The 25,631-nt window shown below is 41.8% G+C and overlaps 1 protein-coding gene and 1 long non-coding RNA gene across 2 annotated transcripts in view; both read right to left on the reverse strand.

Moving 5' to 3' along the window:
* IGLON5 (IgLON family member 5) overlaps window positions 1-3,814 on the reverse strand; it is a 303,232-nt gene extending 299,418 nt beyond the window's left edge. Inside the window, exon 1 of the mRNA XM_075278106.1 lies at window positions 3,687-3,814. Within this exon, the coding sequence (XP_075134207.1) occupies window positions 3,687-3,750 (64 nt within the window). The 5' untranslated portion in view covers window positions 3,751-3,814. The remainder of the gene's footprint in view (window positions 1-3,686) is intronic.
* LOC142209859 (uncharacterized) lies at window positions 798-1,416 on the reverse strand. The gene is made up of 3 exons (XR_012716976.1): window positions 1,390-1,416; window positions 1,279-1,303; window positions 798-1,192 (listed from the first exon to the last, which is right to left on the reverse strand). It is a non-coding gene; the product is annotated as an uncharacterized LOC142209859 (long non-coding RNA).
* Window positions 3,815-25,631: the final 21,817 nt, after the last annotated feature.

A 25,631-nucleotide genomic window follows, 5' to 3' on the forward strand; every position in this document is an offset into this window, starting at 1 on the left:
ACACAGGTGATACCAGCCGCACCGCCCCTGCTTAGTCACCAGCTTCGGCGACCCTATCATTACTCTACGGTAACCCCCGCCATCACAAGGACCGTTTTTCCGCGTTTCAGCTTCATTTCAGGTCTGAAATAGGCTATAATTAAATTCCTAGAAAGCGCTGCCGATAAAGGGCGAGAAGGCGCTACGAGAACGCGACTTCTGGCTACCGAGATAAGGAAGAGGCTCCTGGCAGGGAAAGGGTTACACGCCAACGTCCCAGGACACTTATAGCGGTGGAAAGGAAAGGGTTACACGAAGTCATTCAGTAATACAAGAGCAGTGGAAAGGAAAGGGTTATTTAGTATCACACCCTCCTGGCACGGATTGGGTTCAATTAAGACACTTTGCACCCAGGGGCCAATAAGCTTTTGCTCACCTTTGCAAGGACGGGGTTAAATGGCACATGAGGTTGCGGCACACAGAACTTTGCAACGTATTGTGGCCAGGGAATGGTTAATGCCTGTGTGATGGCATGAAAGGGTTACAAGACCCTGGCAGAGAAGGAGTTAAATGTCACTGTCCCGGCTTTAGTACAAGTCACGGTCTGGCAATGAAAGGGTGTTACATGTTACATTAACTCTTTACATTGTTACACTGTCCACAGAGTTGTTACAATCTGACACTTCTGGATAGTGTATGGAGGTGATATCACAGTCTAGGACTTATATTGTGTACACAGTGGTATATAGAACCTGGACACAGAGCAGTATACACAACCTAGATAACTGAGGTATACATAGCGGTATACACAGCCTGGATACAAAGCGGTATATACAATCTGGATACAAAGCGGTATATACAATCTGGATACAAAGCGGTATACACAACCTGGATACACAGCGGTATACACAACTTAGATACACAGCGGTATATACAACCTGGATACAAAGCGGTATACACAACCTGGATACACAGCGGTATACACAACCTGGATACAAAGCGGTATACACAACCTGGATACAAAGCGGTATACACAGCCTGGATACACAGCGGTATACACAACCTGGATACAAAGCGGTATACACAGCCTGGATACAAAGCGGTATATACAACCTGGATACACAGCGGTATACACAACTTAGATACACAGCGGTATACACAGCCTGGATACAAAGCGGTATATACAATCTGGATACACAGCGGTATACACAACCTAGATAACTGAGGTATACATAGCGGTATATACAACCTGTATACAAAGCGGTATATATAACCTGGATACAGAGCAGTATACACAACCTGGATACACAGTGATATACACAACCTAGATAACTGAGGTATACATAGCGGTATACACAGCCTGGATATAAAGCGGTATATACAACCTGTATACACAGTGTTATACACAACCTGGATACACAGCGGTATACACAACCTTTCTCCAGAAATTTTCCAAAGTGTCTGAAGTACAGAAATGACCCCCGACCTCACAACAGGGGGTCTCCAAGGTCCAGGTAGGCAATGGCAGCAAAGGCCACAAAAAAAAGCCTCCTACACATGATGCAGAGACCAAAGGGTTAACTGTACAAATCACCCAACACTGAAAAGGTCAACTCCTGGGCTACAAAGGGTTAAGGGATAAGGAACAAGGGTCTAAAATCCAGGGCAACGGAGACCCCCCCCCCTATAATAGGGTCAGCGCCATAATGGGGTCAGCGCTGTGTCCACTCCTGGGACACCAGTGACATAGAGAAGTTTAGCTGCCAGTCCAGACTGAGAAGGTTAATGCAGGCCACGAGGGGTTAAGTGACCCCGCTCCGAGGTGACCACACATAGAAGTCATTGCTCTCCCAACCTGGCGAGGAAAGAGTTAATGACAGAAAATCTTTATTAATTAGAAGGATCGGCGGTAATAAAATCATCCAAAGAGGCCACCGAAACGCACAGCCCCGAGCCGCAGCTCACCCACGTATACACACATATACTGTATACATACACACAACTATACACATATACTGTATATACACACATATATTGCACATATACTGTATACACACATATATACTATAGCGTACTATGTATACACACATATATTGTATATGCAGACACACATAACTATACACATACTGCATACACTCATATATACTATATGTAGACACACACATACTGTACTATATACACGCATATACTGTACATACAATCACATATACTGTACATACAGGCACACACAACTATACACACACATACAGCGATTCACAACATATATAGACACATGTATACTGTACCTACACACATATTGTACACACACAACCATAAACATACCGTACATATACGCACAACCATACAAATGTTGTACAGTATATACAGACATACACAACCATGCACATACTATACACACTGTAAACATGCACACTACACACAGCTACATATACACACAGTCATACATATACTGTACACACACACTCATAGAAATACATACTGTGTACACACAATACAATATCTACAGATGCTGTACACACACTATATACACATACACAGTCATACTGTAAACCGAGAGCCATATACATACAGTATCCCCATACATATACATACATGTACTGTGCACCCATCCTGTACTACAGAGGATCACACACAGAGATACTGTATGACCATACGTGCACACTCACATCCATCCAGTGCACACTCACATCCATCCAGTGCACCCCCCCCCACTAACATGACACTGTCCCTCTACAGCAGTATATACATGCATGCACCTATATACACACACGCAGTCCTCAGGCTCAGTGCGCCTGTATCCATGTGCTATAGGACAGCCCGGAGCAGGCCGTGCCATGTAATAACATGCTGAGAGCCCTCTAGTCACAGCCGTACACAGGACACTATATACAGTATATAGGTATACACATATTGCACTTGCAGATGGGAAGTATACAGCAGTATAGATACGCCAGCCATGAAGGCGCCCTCCCTACAACAGATGCTGTACACAGCAGGTTCTGCATGCAGCTGGATAAGCAGAGCCATCACCCCCAATCCCTGTCCTAGGGTCTCCCCCAGGGATCAGAGGTCACCGCCGACCCCCTGACTGCTTATCCTCCCTACAACACGTCCTCTCCCGGGGGACCGGCCAGCCATGCAGCCCTTTAACCCCTGCACAGCCGGTCACCCCCCCCCCCCCTGCATAGTGACTGGATAATAAGAATGTTACAGTCATTGTCATTCTTAGATTCCCCCCCCCCCCCACAACAAGACATGGCTTCATTAATACAATTCCATCTATTAACCTCTGACTCCAATCATGGATTCCAACCTCTGACAGATTCATAGAGAACATGGGGGGAGTAGTAGTTCCCAAAAGGGGGGGGGGGGGGGGCAACATTCACATGGTGGAGCAGTGCTGGAATTCTTATGAGGACCGAGACCCCCCAACACCATCCGCAGAAGTCGGATCCCTCACCCATCCTCATCCTCATCATCATCCCTCCACTGTCCAACTTTCTAAGAATCCCCCCCACCAAAAAAAAAAAAAAAAAAAAAAAAATCCCCCCCCCCCATGCTCCTTTATCTGGTCTTTGCAACTATTTCATTCATAAGACGGAGAGCGCGCTTAACCCCTCGCGCACCGGCGCAATCCCACCAGAGATCGGGGACCGGGAAAGGTTCGGGACAGCCCGGGCATGCCAAGGGTCATTAGATGGCGGTACCTTGTGTCAGCATCACGGCGACCAGCACGCCGGCCAGGTTCACCCTCTCAAGTGGCGTCTTCATATTTTTTTAGTCCTCCGCGCTCTGCCTTTGCCTCCGTCTCCTGTTTTCGGCTTTATTTTCTGTCCCTTGTTTTTTCTGGTTTATTTTCCGGCTCGCTCCTTGTTATGACCCTCGTCCCCCCTCCCGCCCGGCTTTGCTGTATTTTCCAGTACAGTCGCTCGATGGCAAGAGAAGGATGGAGTGGAGAGAGGCGATGCAGGGGATGGATGGAGGACAGAAGGAATTCTGGCTAGGGAATCTCTCTCAGCGCCCCCCCCTCTCTCGCTCTCCTTTTCTGCCTCTCCTATTTTCTCTCTCTCTTTTCCCAGCGCCCCCTCCTTCTGCTGTTCCCCTTTCACCCCCCTTTAACACACGCATACAAACAGACACACACACACTTCCCTCGCCTTCTGCAAACCATATGGGGTTTCTGACAGATGGAAGTTGACTGGCAGCCTTTGAGAGCCAATCATGACCTGCGCTGGGCAGGGGCCTGTCCCCCAAATGGCAGGTACCGGAGCCAATGAGAAGGTGTCGAGGTTTCGCTCGGAGAGGGATGCAAGGCTTGTTGGGCTTGACTTGATTTATCCAGAAGGGTTTTTGTTACTGCAGCACTCCTGTACACCATGCATGCCCCCTTCCCTCTCCGACAGGCACATGGTGCAGAGTGATCCCCCCCTATGGGACCCCCCATATCACCAATTCACAAATCCATCGCCGCTACATCTGACCCGCTAAGCTCAGCTACATCTGCAATGCAAGCCTGCGACAGAATGCCAATGTCATTGACTAAACAGGAGGACGAGGATCTCGCAATGGAAGTTTTGGAAGTTTTGTTACATTGTTTCTGTAGGTGACTAGATGGAGCGAAAGGATTTAGAGGAATCGGAAAGATATTAATGTGGAAATTGGAAATAAATCAGGATTTGTAAAAAATTTTGTGAGCTCGTCATTCACATACATTTTATGGTTAACATTAATCTGTCAAAAATAATAATATTACAGGGAATTTATACAGACATTAATTCAGAAATGAACATTCCTAAAATGCACAGTAAAGAAGCCGAAATATTTCTGTAGGATGGATGGGAAAACAATTACGTGCTCAATGTCGCCCCCTGCTGTTTACTGTCTGAGAGGAGAAAGGAGGACTAGGACAACAAAACTTACTGGCGTGATAGTGCCCCCCTATACTCACGAATTCTCAATAATGCTGCCTCCTATATACAAGAATATAACTACTATAATACTGCTCCTATATACAAGAATATAACTACTATAATACTACTCCTATATACAAGAATATAACTACTATAATACCACTCCTATGTACAAGAATATAACTACTATAATACCACTCCTATGTACAAGAATATAACTACTATAATACTACTCCTATATACAAGAATATAACTACTATAATACCACTCCTATGTACAAGAATATAACTACTATAATACTACTCCTATGTACAAGAATATAACTACTATAATACTGCTCCTATATACAAGAATATAACTACTATAATACCACTCCTATGTACAAGAATATAACTACTATAATACTACTCCTATGTACAAGAATATAACTACTATAATACTACTCCTATGTATAAGAATATAACTACTATAATACTACTCCTATGTATAAGAATATAACTACTATAATACTACCTCCTATGTACAAGAATATAACTACTATAATACTACCTCCTATGTACAAGAATATAACTACTATAATACTACCTCCTATGTACAAGAATATAACTACTATAATACTGCTCCTATGTACAAGAATATAACTACTATAATACTACCTCCTATGTACAAGAATATAACTACTATAATACTGCTCCTATGTACAAGAATATAACTACTATAATACTGCTCCTATGTACAAGAATATAACTACTATAATACTGCTCCTATGTACAAGAATATAACTACTATAATACTGCTCCTATGTACAAGAATATAACTACTATAATACTACCTCCTATGTACAAGAATATAACTACTATAATACTACTCCTATGTACAAGAATATAACTACTATAATACTGCTCCTATGTACAAGAATATAACTACTATAATACAACTCCTATGTACAAGAATATAACTACTATAATACTGCTCCTATGTGCAAGAATATAACTACTATAATACTGCTCCTATGTACAAGAATATAACTACTATAATACTGCTCCTATGTACAAGAATATAACTACTATAATACTGCTCCTATGTACAAGAATATAACTACTATAATACTGCTCCTATGTGCAAGAATATAACTACTATAATACTACCTCCTATGTACAAGAATATAACTACTATAATACTACCTCCTATGTACAAGAATATAACTACTATAATACTACCTCCTATGTACAAGAATATAACTACTATAATACTGCTCCTATGTACAAGAATATAACTACTATAATACTGCTCCTATGTACAAGAATATAACTACTATAATACTACCTCCTATGTACAAGAATATAACTACTATAATACTGCTCCTATGTACAAGAATATAACTACTATAATACTACCTCCTATGTACAAGAATATAACTACTATAATACTACCTCCTATGTACAAGAATATAACTACTATAATACTGCTCCTATGTACAAGAATATAACTACTATAATACTGCTCCTATGTACAAGAATATAACTACTATAATACTACCTCCTATGTACAAGAATATAACTACTATAATACTGCTCCTATGTACAAGAATATAACTACTATAATACTACCTCCTATGTACAAGAATATAACTACTATAATACTACTCCTATATACAAGAATATAACTACTATAATACTACTCCTATGTACAAGAATATAACTACTATAATACTACTCCTATGTACAAGAATATAACTACTATAATACTACTCCTATGTACAAGAATATAACTACTATAATACTGCTCCTATGTACAAGAATATAACTACTATAATACTACTCCTATGTACAAGAATATAACTACTATAATACTACTCCTATGTACAAGAATATAACTACTATAATACTGCTCCTATGTACAAGAATATAACTACTATAATACTGCTCCTATGTACAAGAATATAACTACTATAATACTGCTCCTATGTGCAAGAATATAACTACTATAATACTACCTCCTATGTACAAGAATATAACTACTATAATACTGCTCCTATGTACAAGAATATAACTACTATAATACTGCTCCTATGTGCAAGAATATAACTACTATAATAGTGCTCCTATGTACAAGAATATAACTACTATAATACTACCTCCTATGTACAAGAATATAACTACTATAATACTACTCCTATATACAAGAATATAACTACTATAATACTACCTCCTATGTACAAGAATATAACTACTATAATACTACCTCCTATGTACAAGAATATAACTACTATAATAATGCTCCTATGTACAAGAATATAACTACTATAATACTACCTCCTATGTACAAGAATATAACTACTATAATACTACTCCTATATACAAGAATATAACTACTATAATACTACTCATATGTACAAGAATATAACTACTATAATACTACTCCTATGTACAAGAATATAACTACTATAATACTACTCCTATGTACAAGAATATAACTACTATAATACTGCTCCTATGTACAAGAATATAACTACTATAATACTGCTCCTATGTACAAGAATATAACTACTATAATACTACTCCTATGTACAAGAATATAACTACTATAATACTGCTCCTATGTACAAGAATATAACTACTATAATACTGCTCCTATGTGCAAGAATATAACTACTATAATACTACCTCCTATGTACAAGAATATAACTACTATAATACTACTCCTATGTACAAGAATATAACTACTATAATACGGCTCCTATGTGCAAGAATATAACTACTATAATACTACCTCCTATGTACAAGAATATAACTACTATAATACTGCTCTTATGTTCGTTTATGTATAAGCTATATTATCGCCTCCTGTATACAGTAATATACCGTAACTGCTACAATTCTACCACATAACCCTAAAATAACCCGTCTATGGTCTATTAATAGTGAAAGACCTTACATTGGAGGCAGAGGACTTATGATAGCGGTGACATTCATATTAACAGTATAACCACTCCTCTCCGGTAACAGCCACACTTCCCCCAGGGTGTATACTGCCATGTGGGTGGTTGGTACTCACCCGCATGTGTTCATGTCACCGTGTAGCGCCCATTGAACTTTACTTCTTCTCCTCCTCCATGTGCTTTTTCCATTATAATCATCAGGTACTTACCAGGCTACAATTTGCGCCACACGCGTTTTACAGCCCTAATGGACCCTTGTTGCTTTTTCCATATTATTCAGCGCCTGTGATTGACAGGCTGTGGTTGTTTTTGTGAATTTTTATAATATCGGAACTTTTTCCTGTGTGACATTCTTCGCGCAGAAGCTTTTTGGAGATGTTACCACCTCGATTATCTAATAAATGAGGCTGATGTCATGTGGAGACATAAATTATGAAGTGATATAAAACTCAGCTCATGTCGAGTTGGAATGAAGTCTCCTAGACAGAGAAGCAAATACGGCTCCGGTAGGAAATATGTGGCTTCTTGTAACCAAGGTCTTTTCAGGACGTTAAGGAAACAAGGTTTTCTGGAGAAGTCTGTTTACTGCTCCTTCCTCCTTGAGGGTAAAAGCTACAATAAGTGTCAGATATGTTGTCATTGGACCTTCACGACTAGATTAGAATTGGCTTTAGACTGGGCTTGAGGAATGTTATGGTCCTCCTCAACCTTGGCAGAATCCAAGTCTCATCTATGGTTGGGCTGGTCCGCCAGAGAAGTAGACGGTTCCTAGGTGGACCCAAGTTCTAAGGTCACAATATGTCCATGATTTATAACAAAGAACAACCTCACTTGGGGAAGACTTTGTTGTTCATCTAGAACCACCAGGCAGAAGTGATGTCAGAAGAAAAAGTCGTGACTAAAAACTGGACCAAAACCAACTGGAGTCAAGACACAAAGTCAAAAGTTAAACCAAAAAATCTGGAACCAGCCAAATGGACCAACCACATCTAAATTAGAATTGGCTTGAGACTGGGCTTGAGGAATTTTATGGTCCTCCTCAACCTTGGTGGGATCCAAGTCTCATCTATGGTTGGGCTGGTCCACAATGTCACAATATGTCCATGATTGTCCATGATATGATATGTCCATGATTTATAACAAAGAACAACCTCACTTGGGGAAGACTTTGTGGTTCATCTAGAAACACCAGGCAGAAGTGATGTTCGAAGAAAAAGTCGTGACCAAAAACTGGACCAAAACCAACTGGAGTCAAGACACGAAGTCAAAAGACCAACCCAGACTAGATTAGAATTGGCTTGAGGTCGGGCAATAGTAATCTTATGGTCCTCTTCAACCTTGGTGGGATCCAAGTTTCATCTATGGTTGGTTTGGTCCACGAGAGATTTAATGGCTTCCTAGGTGAACCCAGGTTCTAAAGCCACAATATGTCCACCATTTCTAACAAAGAACAATCCCACCTAGGGAAGACTTTGGGGTTCACCTAAAGCTGCCAGGCAGATGTGATGTCAGATGAAACAGTTGTGACCAAAAACTGGACCAAAACCAACTGGAGTCAAGACACGAAGTCACAAGTTAAACCAAAAAATCTGGAACCAGCCAAATGGACCAACCCCGACTAGATTAGAATTGGCTTGAGGCTTGGCTTGATGAATCTTACAGTTCCCTTCAACCTAGGTGGGATCCAAGTTTCACCCATGGTTGGTCTGGTCCACCAGAGAGATAGAGGGTTCCTAGGTGGACCCAAGTTCTAAAGCCACAATATGTCCAAGATTTATAACAAAGAACAACCTCACTTTGGGAAGACTTTGAACTTTATCTAGAGCCGCCAAAAACTGGACCAAAACCACTCTTACCCCAGCCCAGCAGGAATCAAATATGGATACAATTTTGTACCCTACACCAAGGAGGAAGAAGACTTTACCCCACATCTTTCCTTCTATCATAGACCTCTAAGGAAGATAAATTCATGAGTAGAACAGAATGGGATCAAATGCTTACTCTCTATTTTACCCTAGACCACCAGGGGATCAAAACTGAATCCACTCTTCTACCCTAGAGCAATTAGGAAAGGAACTTTACTGCCTATCGCCAGATCACTGGAGGACCTAATGTGCCCCTAACTTTGACCCTAATAACTGAGAAAAAAATAATTACTACAAAGCATAGAAGCAGATATTTAGCCCCTCTTCTACTCTAGACCACCAGGGAGGAAGTATTAATCTACAATCCCACCCCAGACTAAAGAAAAATGGGATATTACAATAAAACACCATGGAATCAATTTTTTTTACCATCAGGGAATCAAATATTAAATCACTCTTCTACCCTAGACCAACTAAGAATTGGACTTTACTCCAGACCACCAGGGGATCTAACATGTTTCTCAGGTCTATTCCAAGCAATGAAGAAAGAGTAAAATAACTACTGCAGAACAAAGAAGCAGATATTCATCCTTTCTTCTGCTCTAAACCACCAGGGATCAACTAGAAACCAACAATTCTACCCCAGGCCAAAGAAAAAGGGGCATTGCAATAGACCATTATGGAATCAAACCCTAGACCACCAGGGAATCAAATATTAATCTACTCTTTTACCCTAGACCACCAAAGAATCTAATACCCAGAGGAATCACTTGAAGCCCCTACCTTGTTGGCATTTAGAATGGTTATACATTTTAGGTGGCACAGGGATACTTGTGCCCCCCTCAGAGTCCAAGTCCTGGTATTTCCACCTTCTATTCCAGACCACCAGGGATCATACATTAATCCATATTTTACTCTAGACCAAAATTAAATGGAACTTTACTCTGGACCACCAGGGATCAAATATGAATCCACTGTTTTATCCAAGACCAAAACGAAAAGGAACATTACCCAAGATCACCACAAGATCAACCCCTAGACCACCGGGAAATCAAATATTAACCGCTCTCCTCTACCCCAGATCATAAAAGGAAAATATAAACTGCCCCTCTTCTACCCTAGACCACCAGGAACATGGACATTAGAATAAACCACCAGGGCTCAAATATTAACCCCTCCCTCTTCTGCCCTAGACCACCAGGGAAGTGGACATTACTATAAACCACCTGGGCTCAAATATTAATCCCTCCCTCTTCTACCCCAGACCACCAGGAACATGGACATTAGAATAAACCACCAGGGCTCAAATATTAACCCCTCCCTCTTTTACCCTAGACCACCAGGTAAGTGGACATTACTATAAACTACCAGGGCTCAAATATTAACCCCTCCCTCTTCTACCCTAAACCACCAGGGAAGTGGACATTACTATAAACTACCAGGGCTCAAATATTAACCCCTCCCTCTTCTACCCTAAACCACCAGGGAAGTGGAGATTACTATAAACTACCAGGGCTCAAATATTAACCTCTCCCTCTTCTACCCTAGACCACCAGGGGCAAGGACATTACAATAAACCACCAGGGCTCAAATATTAACCCCTCCCTCTTCTACCCTAGACCACCAGGGGCAAGGACATTACTATAAATCAGCAGGGCTCAAATATTAACCCTTTCATCTACCCAGGACCACAATGGAATTACATCTTAGACCCCATTCAACCTTGACGGGGGGCCATTGCCTTGATTCCCTAGGTCATCAACTATTAACCCCTTTATTGCCCCAGACCCAGGTCTTAGAGCATTAACCTCTTCACGACCAGGGAACTTTGTGGTTTCTTTCTTTTCTGTTTTCTTATCTTCCAGCATAGCCCGAACATCAATGAACGCATTTATTAACCTAATTATAATACCAATGGCGCGGGGTGGACACCCTCGCCAGTAATTTCGCGGTCTCGACGTCGGGCCATTTCCCGCCACCTCTCTTCTCTTCTTGGATTACAAGTTTCATTACCTGTTTACAAGTCTCGGCTCCGGCTTTACGAGACCAGCAACAAACTCAATGTACTTCCAGCAAGATTATTAAAATGGAACAATAACGGAGGGCGGCGGGAACGGCGGCGCGGCTACATGTATATTTATACTAAAGCTCAGACCCACAGAAAATGGCCACTCAGGCCAGATTGTAATTTGTCTTTTCATGTCTTAGTTACTCCGAGTTTTCTTTATTCAGGAGGAAAAGTCCTAAAAATCAGCATAAAATCTTCTTAGATCGGTGTCAGCTTTACTGTGATGAAAGAAGCGCCATTCCAGCTCATAGAGTCAGCGCAAATTACCTCTAAAATCCTCCGTAAATACCCGTCCTCCAGCCATTATCCTCTGCCGCCAGGGTACAGATTCTCTTCCACTGCTTATTAGCTTGTCTGATCCCAGGAAAGCTGGGTAACGAGCAATATGTTTCCTGCCGGCATCATCACTCAGCTTTCCAAGACACCTGAACATCATGTCTACCTATATATATATGTGCAGGTCCACAAGTGTGTATTGGTTCAGGGGGTCTATTCAGGAGTCTGGGAAAGCTGGATAACCAAACCCCAGACCAGACTCTTAAAGATTTCAGACCCCAGCCTTTATGGCAACACCCCCAGACCCTAAAGCCCTAAGTGAGTACAGAACGCCGAAAAACAGACCCCAACCAGACAGGACTCCGTAAATAAAACGTACATACCCCAGACCAGTGCCCTAAATATACAGCCTATCCCCTAAATGTAGACAACAGCTTGACCTTTCCTAAATACAGACCCAAGGCCGGACCCCCTGAGCTATTATACACCACAAACTCTTTATATATGGCTGCAAAGGCCTGACACATTGCCCCATGGCGTAAGGACCTGCACATATATGGTCATGTGACCTGATACATACCTCACAACTTTTGAAGAACCGAAAGAGGGACAAAATGTGCAGCGCAAATTTAGCCCCACCCACTTTTGTGTTGACTCCGCCCATTCATATTATAATCCTCCTACAGTCACCCGTAAATTATATGTCCCCCCTCCATCTCTGCCCCCAGTTTCATATACACCCTTCATCTGCCCCCAGTTTCATGTCCCCCCTCCATCTCTGCCACCAGTTTCATATACACCCTTCATCTGCCCCCAGTTTCATGTCCCCCCTCCATCTCTGCCACCAGTTTCATATACACCCTTCATCTGCCCCCAGTTTCATGTCCCCCCTCCATCTCTGCCACCAGTTTCATATACACCCTTCATCTGCCCCCAGTTTCATGTCCCCCCTCCATCTCTGCCCCCAGTTTCATATACACCCTTCATCTGCCCCCAGTTTCATGTCCCCCCTCCATCTCTGCCACCAGTTTCATGTCCCCCCTCCATCTCTGTCCCCAGATTCATGTCCCCTCATCTCTGCCCCCAGATTCATGTCCCCCCATCTCTGTCCCCAGATTCATGTCGCCACCATCTCTGCCCAGATTCATGTCCCTCCATCTCTGCCCCCAGATTCATGTCCCCCATCTCTGCCCAGATTCATGTCCCCCCCATCTCTGTCCCCAGATTCATGTCCCCTCCATCTCTGTCCCCAGATTCATGTCCCCCCATCTCTGTCCCCAGATTCATGTCCCTCCATCTCTGCCCCCAGATTCATGTCCCCTCCATCTCTGCCCCCAGATTCATGTCCCCTCATCTCTGCCCCCAGATTCATGTCCCCTCATCTCTGCCCAGATTCATGTCCCCCCATCTCTGTCCCCAGATTCATGTCCCCCCATCTCTGCCCAGATTCATGTCCCTCCATCTCTGCCCCCAGATTCATGTCCCCACATCTCTGCCCCCAGATTCATGTCCCCTCCATCTCTACCCCCAGATTCATGTCCCCCCATCTCTGCCCCCAGATTCATGTCCCCCATTGCTGCCCCCAGATTCATGTCGGTTGGGAGGTATGCTGATATGGCAGGTTCTCTTGTAACAGGACCTGCACACACAGAGTCATGTGACCCTATATGGCAGGTTCTTCTCCTGTACCAGGTCCTGCACACACATGGTCATGTTACCCCAAGTTGCAGGTTCTTCTCCTGTAACAGGTCCTGCACACACGGTCATGTGACAATATGATGCAGGTCATTCTACAGTAAAATTCCAGTAGACATTTGAGCTTTCTGGGACAATTGGACACCACAATATTATTTTGCTGCAGATATTTCTTTCTGTGGATAAATGAGATTTTCTGCATCTCTACACAAGCCATATGAAGAATACAAAGATAATCCAACAGTTTATAGACTCCGTTATAGTCACCCTGCTTGCTGATGGTTTCCAGACAACAACATATTTTACTTTCAACAAGAAAACGATCATTTCTGCATGTTTAAAGAAGCCATAATTACAATATTTTATACTGGGATCTGTCAGCGACACTCACCCTGCTTGCTGATGGTTTCCAGATAGCAACATATTGTTCTTTCAACACGATAAATGAGATTTTCTTCATGTTTACCCAAGCCATAAGAAGAATGCAAATATAATTCAACCATTTATGGGCTCTGTCAGTGGCACTCACCCTGCTTGCTGATGGTTTCCAGACATTAACGTATACCGTATTTTTATTATTTTTCTACAAGAAAATAAACAAATGAGTCTACATAGTAAAATTTGTCGTGAAGATGTACGACAAAGACACTGAAGGTGGAGCTTCACTTTAGGAGGCCTCCTTGAAGGCTCCTTGGACGGAGTTATGTTTATTTCACGTCTTTGCCTCCATGTTACGCCGTGACAATAGCGGCAGAGATGAATCTTCGCCTGATGGCTCGAAGTTAAGCAGGTAATGTAGCAAAACGGGGCAGACGCGCTGCAGGATCCTGCGCTTTATAAAATGGGTTATTAGGAGCAGGCGAGAGAGAAAGGCTTGTAATGCGGCTTTATAGATCACTGGTGAGATCTCCGAAGAATATTGTGTTCTCTATCAAGGACCACAAGGCATATTAAAACTTTGCCGTCTATGAAGATTTGCAGCCTGTCACATTAAAGGGGCCACATTAAGGAGCCAACGGTTTCTTTTTCTTTTTTTAAAGATTTTTGGCTTCTAGAACATTTTTGCGAGACTCAGAAAAACAGAACAGTCTTATAGACGGTCTATAAGACTGGAGACGTCTTCTGCTGGGTCTGAGCTCCCCCTAGTGGTGGGGCAGATATATATCTGTCTATGGAGCTCCGCCACTCTATTTCCCCAGGTACTGCGGGAGAGTGACCCCATTATCTGCGGGGCGTGCATTATTAATCAGCTCATTAGGCGGATGTTTCTATTGTTCTATACAGTGTTGTAATAAATACTTCATTAGTATTAACGCCCGGCGTCCTGTTAATTGAACCAGTAATAAGAACGATATCTGTAAATATAATTAACACCTTGTATGACAACACGTCTCCAGTAATTACTGGGATCCCTACAAATATTCCCCAAGCTAGTATATACCGTATACTCATGGAGAGAAACTAGTCATCTACTGTGATAACAGAGCAAACATGTATATACAATACTGATAGATAGATAGATAGATAGATAGATAGATAGATAGATAGATAGGAGATAGATAGATAGATAGATAGATAGATAGATAGATAGATAGATAGATAGGAGATAGATAGATAGATAGATAGATAGATAGATAGGAGATAGATAGATACATACATAGATAGATAGATAGATAGATAGATAGATAGATAGATAGGAGATAGATAGATAGATAGATAGATAGATAGGAGATAGATAGATAGATAGATAGATAGATAGGAGATAGATAGATAGATAGATAGATAGATAGATAGGAGATAGATAGATAGATAGATAGATAGATAGATAGATAGATAGATAGGAGATAGATAGATAGATAGATAGATAGATAGATAGATAGGAGATAGATAGATAGATAGATAGATAGATAGATAGGAGATAGATAGATAGATAGATAGATAGATAGATAGATAGATAGATAGATATTAGATAGATAGGAGATAAATAGATAGGAGATAGATAGATAGATAGATAGATAGATAGATAGATAGGAGATAGATAGATAGATAGATAGATAGATAGGAGATAGATAGATAGATATTAGATAGATAGGAGATAGATAGATAGATAGATAGATAGATAGATAGATAGATAGATAGATAGATAGGAGATAGATAGATAGGAGATAGATAGATAGATAGATAGATAGGAGATAGATAGATAGATAGATAGATAGATAGATAGATAGATAGATAGGAGATAGATAGATAGATATTAGATAGATAGGAGATAAATAGATAGATAGGAGATAGATAGGAGATAAATAGATAGATAGATAGATAGGAGATAGATTACATATTACATTGTGGTGTCTGGCAGACCCCCAGCGTCCTCTTCAGGCCTCCAGCTGACATCATGTGTACCAGAGTTACTATTGAAGCCCAATCACAGGCCTCAGTGGTGACCCCGCAGTGTATGACGTCAGGCGGTGGCCAGAAGAGGCCAGAAGAGGACGCCGGGGACTGTGAGACACCACAAAGATGCCCAGAAGAAGTGAGGCAAGGTAAGTATAACTGTTTGTTATTGTCCCTCCCCTGGGCCTCCATTTATTACACTATGGGGGTAGAGGACCCCCCCAGGGTATTATGACCTCACTTCTGGTTCTATCCGAACAAGTTTAACATGAAATGTAATTGGAGGATCGAACGTCACAAATATTTGCACATCTCCCGAGGTTTGCCCATCTCTAGTTGGCACTAATATTATGAGATTGCCCCCACTATTTTCCATAGGGATCTATAGGGTTGACGCTATTATAATCCCGGGCATCTGACTGAAGCCACAGGCCCCGCCCACTGCTGATGTCATCATCACCATCACAGTCGCTCAACCTCCTGCGGCCGCCTCTACAGCCGACTCATCATTTTCTGCCTCGCCATATAAAAATGCAAATTCTACTCATGGAGCAAAATAAACTCCCCCCCCCCCAGTAATTAGATTTCGCCCCTGTCCTAAATCCTTTGGCGTGATAAAGTGTTTTTTACAAGGTCGGTTTTCCCGGCGCAGTCGATAAATAAACAGGACGCGGTCTGTTCCATCTAATCACTTGCATTATAAAGTACATTAAAAAATGAGCTGCCTCCTCCTGGGGTGTAAATGGCGAAAAAAAGAACCGCAAATTAGCCAAACAAACCATAAAGCAGAGTGACAGGGGCGCACTACACCGGATCTGTCACGCCTGACGCCAACTCTGTCTCTGCTGGTGAGTCAGGACGCCGTCGCTGCGCTATACCGCCAGTCCTGCCGCCATATGATAGACTCGATCATTTCAGCGCCATTTTTAATGTCAATGCTGTCAGTGACTAACGATAGATTGTTACAATTTATCAGAGCTGGGTAAATGTATCAGATCGTCAGATTAGATACAATTGTAACCAATCCTCAATTCTGAGAAGGGGTCCTCATTGCCAAAGTGTCACGACACCCCCCCATATGACCACTGAGAACCAATCACAGGCCTTGGTAGTTGAGAGACATGGATTGCAATGCTGGAGCCCTCCTTGACCTCCTGACCTTGTTCAGGCAAACACCAAAAATTTCACAATTTGTAGGGATCCTACTGGATCGCCCATCTCTATTCACAATCCTTCTACCGTGAACTCAGTATCAGTTCCTGATATAACCACAAACAATGTCAGCCATGTTAGCAATCAATGGGCTTCTTATTTTGTCACCTGGTCACCCAGAAGCTCCTCCTTCTCCTTAGGTTATCTCTGCCAGCCAATCACAGTGAACATACCTCCCCATACCTGTATTAATACTTGTAATCTTACACTGCTCTGGTTTGCAGAGTCTAAGGTGACCCCAAGGTATTCACCAGAGCCCACCGCAAGGCAGGATGGACTTGGCTACTCAGGACCCAGGTTGCAACACCAGAACAATGTACCAGAAAACAGGTGCACTAGCAGTCTATGGACCAGACCAAAAACCCCATAGTGGGTAGAGAGAGTAATACACAGGCCAGGAGGGTAAAGGACTTGCCAAAGTAATAGAAGAAGAATATGAGAAGTCCAGGAGGTCACAGATGAAGCCAAATCAGAAAGGAAAGGGATAACCAGGAAGGAAAACCAAAGTCAGAAAACAGGGCAAGGTACTGAGAGCGAGATCTGAGAACATGGAGCCTGAAAACTAATGTAATCACAGGCACTGGAGTAAGGGAAGTATCAGGTTACAACACCCCGCCTCAGCCCTGGATTGGATGCAGAGTATACCACTGCGTCCAACCCAGGGCTGAGGCAGGGTGTTGTAACCCAGATTGGCTCTGAACAGGCCCAGCCTAAGTATAGCAATGTTAGCAATGTTATGAGGTCGGAGCAAGTTGGGAGACATGGATTGGAATGCTGGAGCCCTCCTTGACCTCTGACCTCCTGACCTTCTTCAGGCAAACACCAAAAATTTCACAATTTTTTGGGAAGATTTGTAGGGATCCTACTGGATCGCCCATCTCTATTCACAATCCTTCTACCGTGAACTCAGTATCAGTTTCTGATATAACCGCAATGTCAGCTATGTTAGCAATCAATGGGCTTCTTATTTTGTCACCTGGTCACCCAGAAGCTCCTCCTTCTCCTTAGGTTATCTCTGCCAGCCAATCACAGTGAACATACCTCCCCATACCTGTATTAATACTTGTAATCTTACACTGCTCTGGTTTGCAGAGTCTAAGGTGACTCCAAGGTATTCACCAGAGCCCACCGCAAGGCAGGATGGACTTGGCTACTCAGGACCCAGGTTGCAACACCAGAACATTGTACCAGAAAACAGGTGCACTTGCAGTCTATGGACCAGACCAAAAACCCCAACAGGGCAAGGTACTGGGAGCGAGATCTGAGAACAAGGAGCCTGAAAACTAATGTAATCACAGGCACTGGAGTAAGGGAAGTGTCAGGTTACAACACCCCGCCTCAGCCCTGGATTGGATGCAGAGTATACCACTGCGTCCAACCCAGGGCTGAGGCAGGGTGTTGTAACCCAGATTGGCTCTGAACAGACCCAGCCTAAGTTTAGCGATGTTAAAGCAATGGCCATGTGGCAAGTGCAGATGTCGTACAGAATCTGAGAGAAGGGAATGGCGACTGCTGGGCGGAGGGGCAGGAACACAGGTATTTAGATTCCTTATAGATACAACCCAAGGCGAGGAGGAAGGAGAAGTCATCAACCCCTCGGAGGAAGAGACAGCACATAGTTACTGTATGTAGGATTCTGGAGCACGGGGAAGGTTTCCTTACAGAATCTGGAGCCTTCGCTTGTCACGTCCTGTCAGTTGTCATGGATCCACAAAGCCGGCATGTACAGCACTCGCTGAGCTGTCACTTCACTGCTGACAACTTCCCTTATCAAGTTACCCGTCTGCAAAACAGAGAAATGTCAGTGTCCTACAGATAGTACATGTGTTTATATTACAAGACAATGTAAGACAGAAAATATCACAAACTTACCACTAGGTGGCTCTTAGGAGTCTTGTTCTACTCCTGAGTGACAACACAATCCAGCTAACAGCACACCATGAGGTTAGGAGTGGTATTACACCTTATATATAAAAAAAAAGTATATGAACCACAGAACATGTTACAAAGGGGTGCAGAGCTTGTATATGCTCCTGAGCTCTACTGCTAGCAGGGGCTCAGTAATATATCTTCTATTTAACATACAGCACACCATGAGGTTAGGAGTGGTATTACACCTTATATATATAAAAAAAAGTATATGAACCACAGAACATGTTACAAAGGGGTGCAGAGCTTGTATATACTCCTGAGCCCTACGGCCAGCAGGGGCTCAGTAATATATCTTCTACTTAACATACAGCACACCATGAGGTTAGGAGTGGTATTACACCTTATATGAAAAAAGTATATGAACCACAGAAGATGTTACAAGGGGGTGAAGAGTTGCACATGCTCCTGGGCCCTACTGCCAGCAGGGGCTTGGTAATATATCTTCTACTTAACATACAGCACACCATGAGGTTAGGAGTGGTATTACACCTTATATGAAAAAGTATGGGAATCACAGAACATGATATAAAGGGTGCAGAGCTTGTATATGCTCTTGGGCCCTACTGCTTGCAGGGGCTCAGTAATATATCTTCTACTTAACATACAGCACACCATGAGGTTAGGAGTGATATTACACCATATATGAAAAAAGTATATGAACCACAGAAGATGTTACAAGGGGGTGTAGAATTGCTTATGCTTCTGGGCCCTACTGCCAACAGGGGCTCAATTGTATATCTTCTATGTAATACACAATACAGTGCAGCTAACAGCACACCATGAGGTTAGGAGTGGTATTACACCTTATATCAAAAAGTATATGAACCACAGAACATGTTACAAAGGGGTGCACAGCTTGTATATACTCCTGCGCCCTACTGCCAGCAGGGGCTAAGTAATATATCTTCTACTTAACATACAGCACACCATGAGGTTAGGAGTGGAATTACACCTTATATGAAAAAGTATAGGAATCACAGAACATGATATAAAGGGTGTAGAGCTTGTATATGCTCTTGGGCCCTACTGCTAGCAGGGGTTCAGTAATATATCTTCTACTTAACATACAGCACACCATGAGGTTAGGAGTGGTATTACACCTTATATGAAAAAGTATATGAACCACAGAACATGTTACAAAGAGGTGCAGAGCTTGTATATACTTCTGAGCCCTACGGCCAGCAGGGGCTCAGTAATATATCTTCTACTTAACATACAGCACACCATGAGGTTAGGAGTGGTATTACACCTTATATGAAAACGTATATGAACCACAGAAGATGTTACAAGGGAGTGTAGAGTTGCATATGCTCCTGGGCCATACTGCCAACAGGGGCTCAATTGTATATCTTCTATGTAATACACAATACAGTGCAGCTAACAGCACACCATGAGGATAGGAGTGGTATTACACCTTATATGAAAAAGTATAGGAATCACAGAACATGATATAAAGGGCGCATAGCTTGTATATGCTCCTGGGCCCTACTGCTAGCAGGGGCTCAGTAATATATCTTCTACTTAACATACAGCACACCATGAGGTTAGGAGTGGTATTACACCTTATATGAATGATAGGGACATCAATGGATCCCTCCGTATGTTGTAGAGGTCCTAATTAGAGATTATGAATCACAGAACATGATATAAAGGGTGCAGAGCTTGTATATGATCTTGGGCCCTACTGTCAACAGGGGGTCAAATGTATATCTTCTACTTAATATACAATACAGTGCAGCTAACAGCACACCGTGAGGTTGGGAGTGGTATTGCACCTTATATGAAAAATTGTGTGAACCATAGTGCTTGGTATATAGCTAAAGGAGGGGACAAAACATGCATATGTACTGACGATGTACTGCCAGCGGGGGCCCAATAGCACCTCTTCAGAATATAGCATCAGTATAAAAAGTGCTTTATACTCCATATGTCACATTAATGCCCAGAAGTTAAAAATATAAGAAATTTACCACTGGGTGGCATTCAGGAGTCTCAAAGTATTCCTGAGTGACAATACAATTTTGGTGCTAACAGCGCACCATGAGGCTGGGAGTGGTATTACACCTTATAAGAAAATATTGGTTATCTTGTATCTTTGTTCATCCTGATCTTTCTGATTCACATATGGATTGTTAAAATGACATACATGGAATGATGGGTGACATATCAGAATTATTTAGTGCAATAGTGGTATGTGGAAAACTGTGACAACCCCTATGGGTTCTGGTTGTCAGTTGTCACCCCACCTTCTTAATCGGCCATGGTGACTATTGGGGTCCCGTCTACGTCCACAGGGTCATGACTATCAATTTCTGCCCCGATTTAGAATTGCAGGGCTTTGTGACCCCCTGGAGCCTCCACGCAGCAGTGATGTGGTTAAGTCGGCCATTTTGATTTTCTTAGAAGAGACTATTGGATTTGCCATAAAGTGGGAGCGCTGGGCCCTGCAGCGGCCCGTCTGGCATGTTTAACCAGTGATTAATAATTTATTGTGTATTTAAAAGCCGAGCCGAGAAAAGCGAACACCATGTTTATTAGAGAGCATTAGGACCGTATCAGCAGGAGCAGAAGCGGCAGCGTCAGTGAAATACGGCCCTGGCTGCGGGAGAGGGGGGTAATGGAGACGGTCATGTAGCAGAGCCGAGTAGGTCACCCAGAGATGCACTGGAAAAACAATAACCCCATGACAAAACTTCTTGTCCCGGTACTCTGACTAGCCAGTATTATCATAGGAACACCAGACAACAAAAAACATCAGTAGCCCTTGAAATTCATGGTACAGATATTTTGGGACAGTGTGTGGTCATAGGTTATCAGTCAACACTGTATGGCGGCATTATTTAAACATATATCTATAGCGGTATTATTTAAGTATATGTCCATGGCGGTATTATTTAAGTATATGTCTATGGCGGTATTATTTAAACATATATCTATGGCAGTATTATTTAAGTATATGTCCATGGCAGTATTATTTAAGTATATGTCTATGGCGGTATTATTTAAGCATATATCTATGGCAGTATTATTTAAGCATATATCTATGGCAGTATTATTTAAGTATATGTCTATGGAGGTATTATTTAAGCATATATCTATGGCAGTATTATTTAAGTATATGTCCATGGCGGTATTATTTAAGTATATCTCTATGGCGGTATTATTTAAGTATATGTCCATGGCAGTATTATTTAAGCATATGTCTATGACACTATTAATTAAGCATATATCTATGGCAGTATTATTTAGGCAGTGTATTGCACTGTTACTTGGAGATTGTATTATTTTGGGGGTAATTTTAGCCTATTTATTGTTATTTTTTGAAATACACTATATGTTGGTATTCATTGAGTATTGTATGGCAATATTATTTAAGTAAACTGTAGAGCTGTTATCTATTTGTATCGCACTACTTGGCTATTGTACGGTATAACTATTTGGGAACTGTATGGTGGTAAAATGTAAGCATATTATTTAATTAACGTAATACTATATGGCAGTATTAATGAAGCATTGTATGGCACTATTATTTAGTGTGTCTGTGGAGGTTCAGCTGTAGTGTACTACTTGGCCATTGTACGGTGTTATTATTTAGGCACTGTATGGTGGTAAAATGTAAGCATTTTGTTGGATCTTTTTTAACACTATATGGTGGTATAACCAAGCACTCTATGACAGTATTATTTGAGAAGTCTATGGAGATATTATTTAGGCACCACTTACACTTTTACTTGGTAGTTGTATGGCATTATAATTTGTGAATGGTATAGTGATGTACAATGGTTTAAGCATTTCATGGCATCATTAGAATACTATACTGTATGGTAGTATTGGTTAAGTTTTACTTGGTGGTATTATTTCTATACTGTTCAATGATATTATTGAGGCAGCTATGTCAGTATTATTTAGATGTTATATAGGACTGTTAGGTGAACACTACGGTGGTATATATATAAGTATTGCATATCATTAGATGTATAGCGGTATTAGTTAAGCAATGTATTATTTGTGTATGCTATTGAGGTATTAGATAGGCACTATATTACACTTTAACGTTTGCATGGTGCTATTATTTGGGCACAGTATGCGGTAATTTAAGCAATTTATTGCATCATTAGAACACTATATGGCAGTATTATTTGTATATCAGTAGGCAACTATGTAAGTATTATTTAGATATGATATAGTATTACTATGTGACGCTATATGGTGGCATAATCTAAGTATTGTACGGTATTATTTGCTCACTATATGACTATATAAATTGAGCACTATGTGGCGGTATTATTTAGGCACTGTTATGTTTATTATGTTGTTCTCATTGCAAGATATAAACCTTTGCTAGCTTGTCAGTCCCATGTAACACAGAAGAGCACACCATGAGAAGTGCCAAGTGACCGCTCAGCTCTGCTACATCCACCAGCTGCTCGGACCAGTCCTCCTCCGCCTGCCATGAAGTGTAGTGAACGGGAGCGATTCCTGCAGTTTTAAGGTGACATAAATCGGAATGGACCTGTCATCGTAAATTAACTTCCTGTAATTTAATAGCACATCATAAATGACCGATCGGAGGTCCTGGGCGAGGAAGATCTCCGCTCATATCTTCCAGAAACACTTTACCTAAACTTCCCATTTGTCTCCTTTTTATGGAGCTTCGGGGCCAGCGCCGGCGGCGGTCTATGCAAATGAGTTATCCCCTCCCCAAAAACTTTTCTTTTTTTTTTTTTTAAATTAAATTTTATTAAGTTTTTTTTTTCTTGTTTTTAACTTTTTGGTTCTTTTTTTGGATTTTATAGGCTACAGAAAGCGAACAATTTAATGGCTGTATCACTGCCCTAGACCGTCAGGGAGCTTACGCTTAACACTACCCTAAGCCTTGATGGACTCTACCATTCACCCCTTCACCACCATAGATGTTCAAAAACTTAATTACCTTAACCCAAAATCTGTACCCTAGACCACCAAGAATGTCAACTATTATCAAAAATATTAACCTTTTCTCTACCGCAGACCACCAGGAAAGTTTACTGTTTCACTACCTTAGACCACCAGGAATATTAACTTTTTGACAGCAATTGACCACCAGAAATGTTAACTTTTTCTCTACCACCACCAGACCACCATGAAAGTTAACATTAGGGCCTCATGTACACGACTGAATGCACAGGCCGAGTGCAGCCCGAATTCAATTCCAATACTCGGTCATGTGCATGAGGTCTAACTGTTTCACTATCCGTGCTTCAATACACTAGAAAACCAAGAATCTTAACTCTATCTGTAGTTGACCACCAGGAGTATTAACTGTTTCACTACCCAAGACCACCAGGAATATTAACAGCTTCACTACCCAAGACCACCAGGAATATTAACTGCTTCACTACCCAAGACTACCAGGAATATTAACTGCTTCACTACCCCAAACCACCAGGAATTTAAACTGCTTCACTACCCAAGACCACCATGAATATTAACTGCCTCACTACCCTAGACCACCAGGAGTATTAACTGTTTTACTACCCAAGACCACCAGCAATATTAACTGCTTCACTATCCTAGACCACCAGGAATATTAACTACTTCACTACCCAAGACCACCAGGAATATTAACTGCTTTACTACCCAAGACCACCAGGAATATTAACAGCTTCACTATCCTAGGCCACCAGGAATATTAACTGCTTCACTACCCAAGACCACCAGGAATATTAACTGCTTCACTACCCTAGACCACCAGGAGTATTAACAGCTTCACTACCCAAGACCACCAGGAATATTAATTGCTTCACTATCCTAGGCCACCAGGAATATTAACTGCTTCACTACTCAAGACCACCAGGAATGTTAACTGTTTCACGACCCTACACCTCCAGGAATATTAACAGTTTCCCTACTTGGATCCTCCAGGAATATTAACTGCTTCATTACCCTGGACAACCAGGAATGCTAACTTTAACTGTTTCTCTACCCTAGGCCACCAGAGATTAACCACGAGCCCCTTTAACACCACAGACCTCCAGGCATGTCCACATTTCCCCATCCTCTACTGTAAACCAGCAATACCCCCCTTATTTACACTAGACTGACAGGTTTGTCCCTATTAACCCCTTCACTTCTGTACACTGCCAGGGACATTATCATTAATCGCCTTGAGACATTTACACTGGCTCTACTTTACACCATTGACAACTCCTTCACCGCCCAAGACTCTTGCTCTGTAGATCTGTCCCGGTTGTCATTATGGATCTCTTCACCACCCTAGACCACCAGGTATTAAAAATTAACTCTTAAACCACAGAGAGCTGATTTGCTGCGCTATGTGGGGACCATATGGCGGTATTACGTGAGTTCTTTAAGGTGTG

Source organism: Leptodactylus fuscus, chromosome 6, assembly GCF_031893055.1.
Source record: "Leptodactylus fuscus isolate aLepFus1 chromosome 6, aLepFus1.hap2, whole genome shotgun sequence".
Classification (NCBI taxonomy): domain Eukaryota; kingdom Metazoa; phylum Chordata; class Amphibia; order Anura; family Leptodactylidae; genus Leptodactylus; species Leptodactylus fuscus.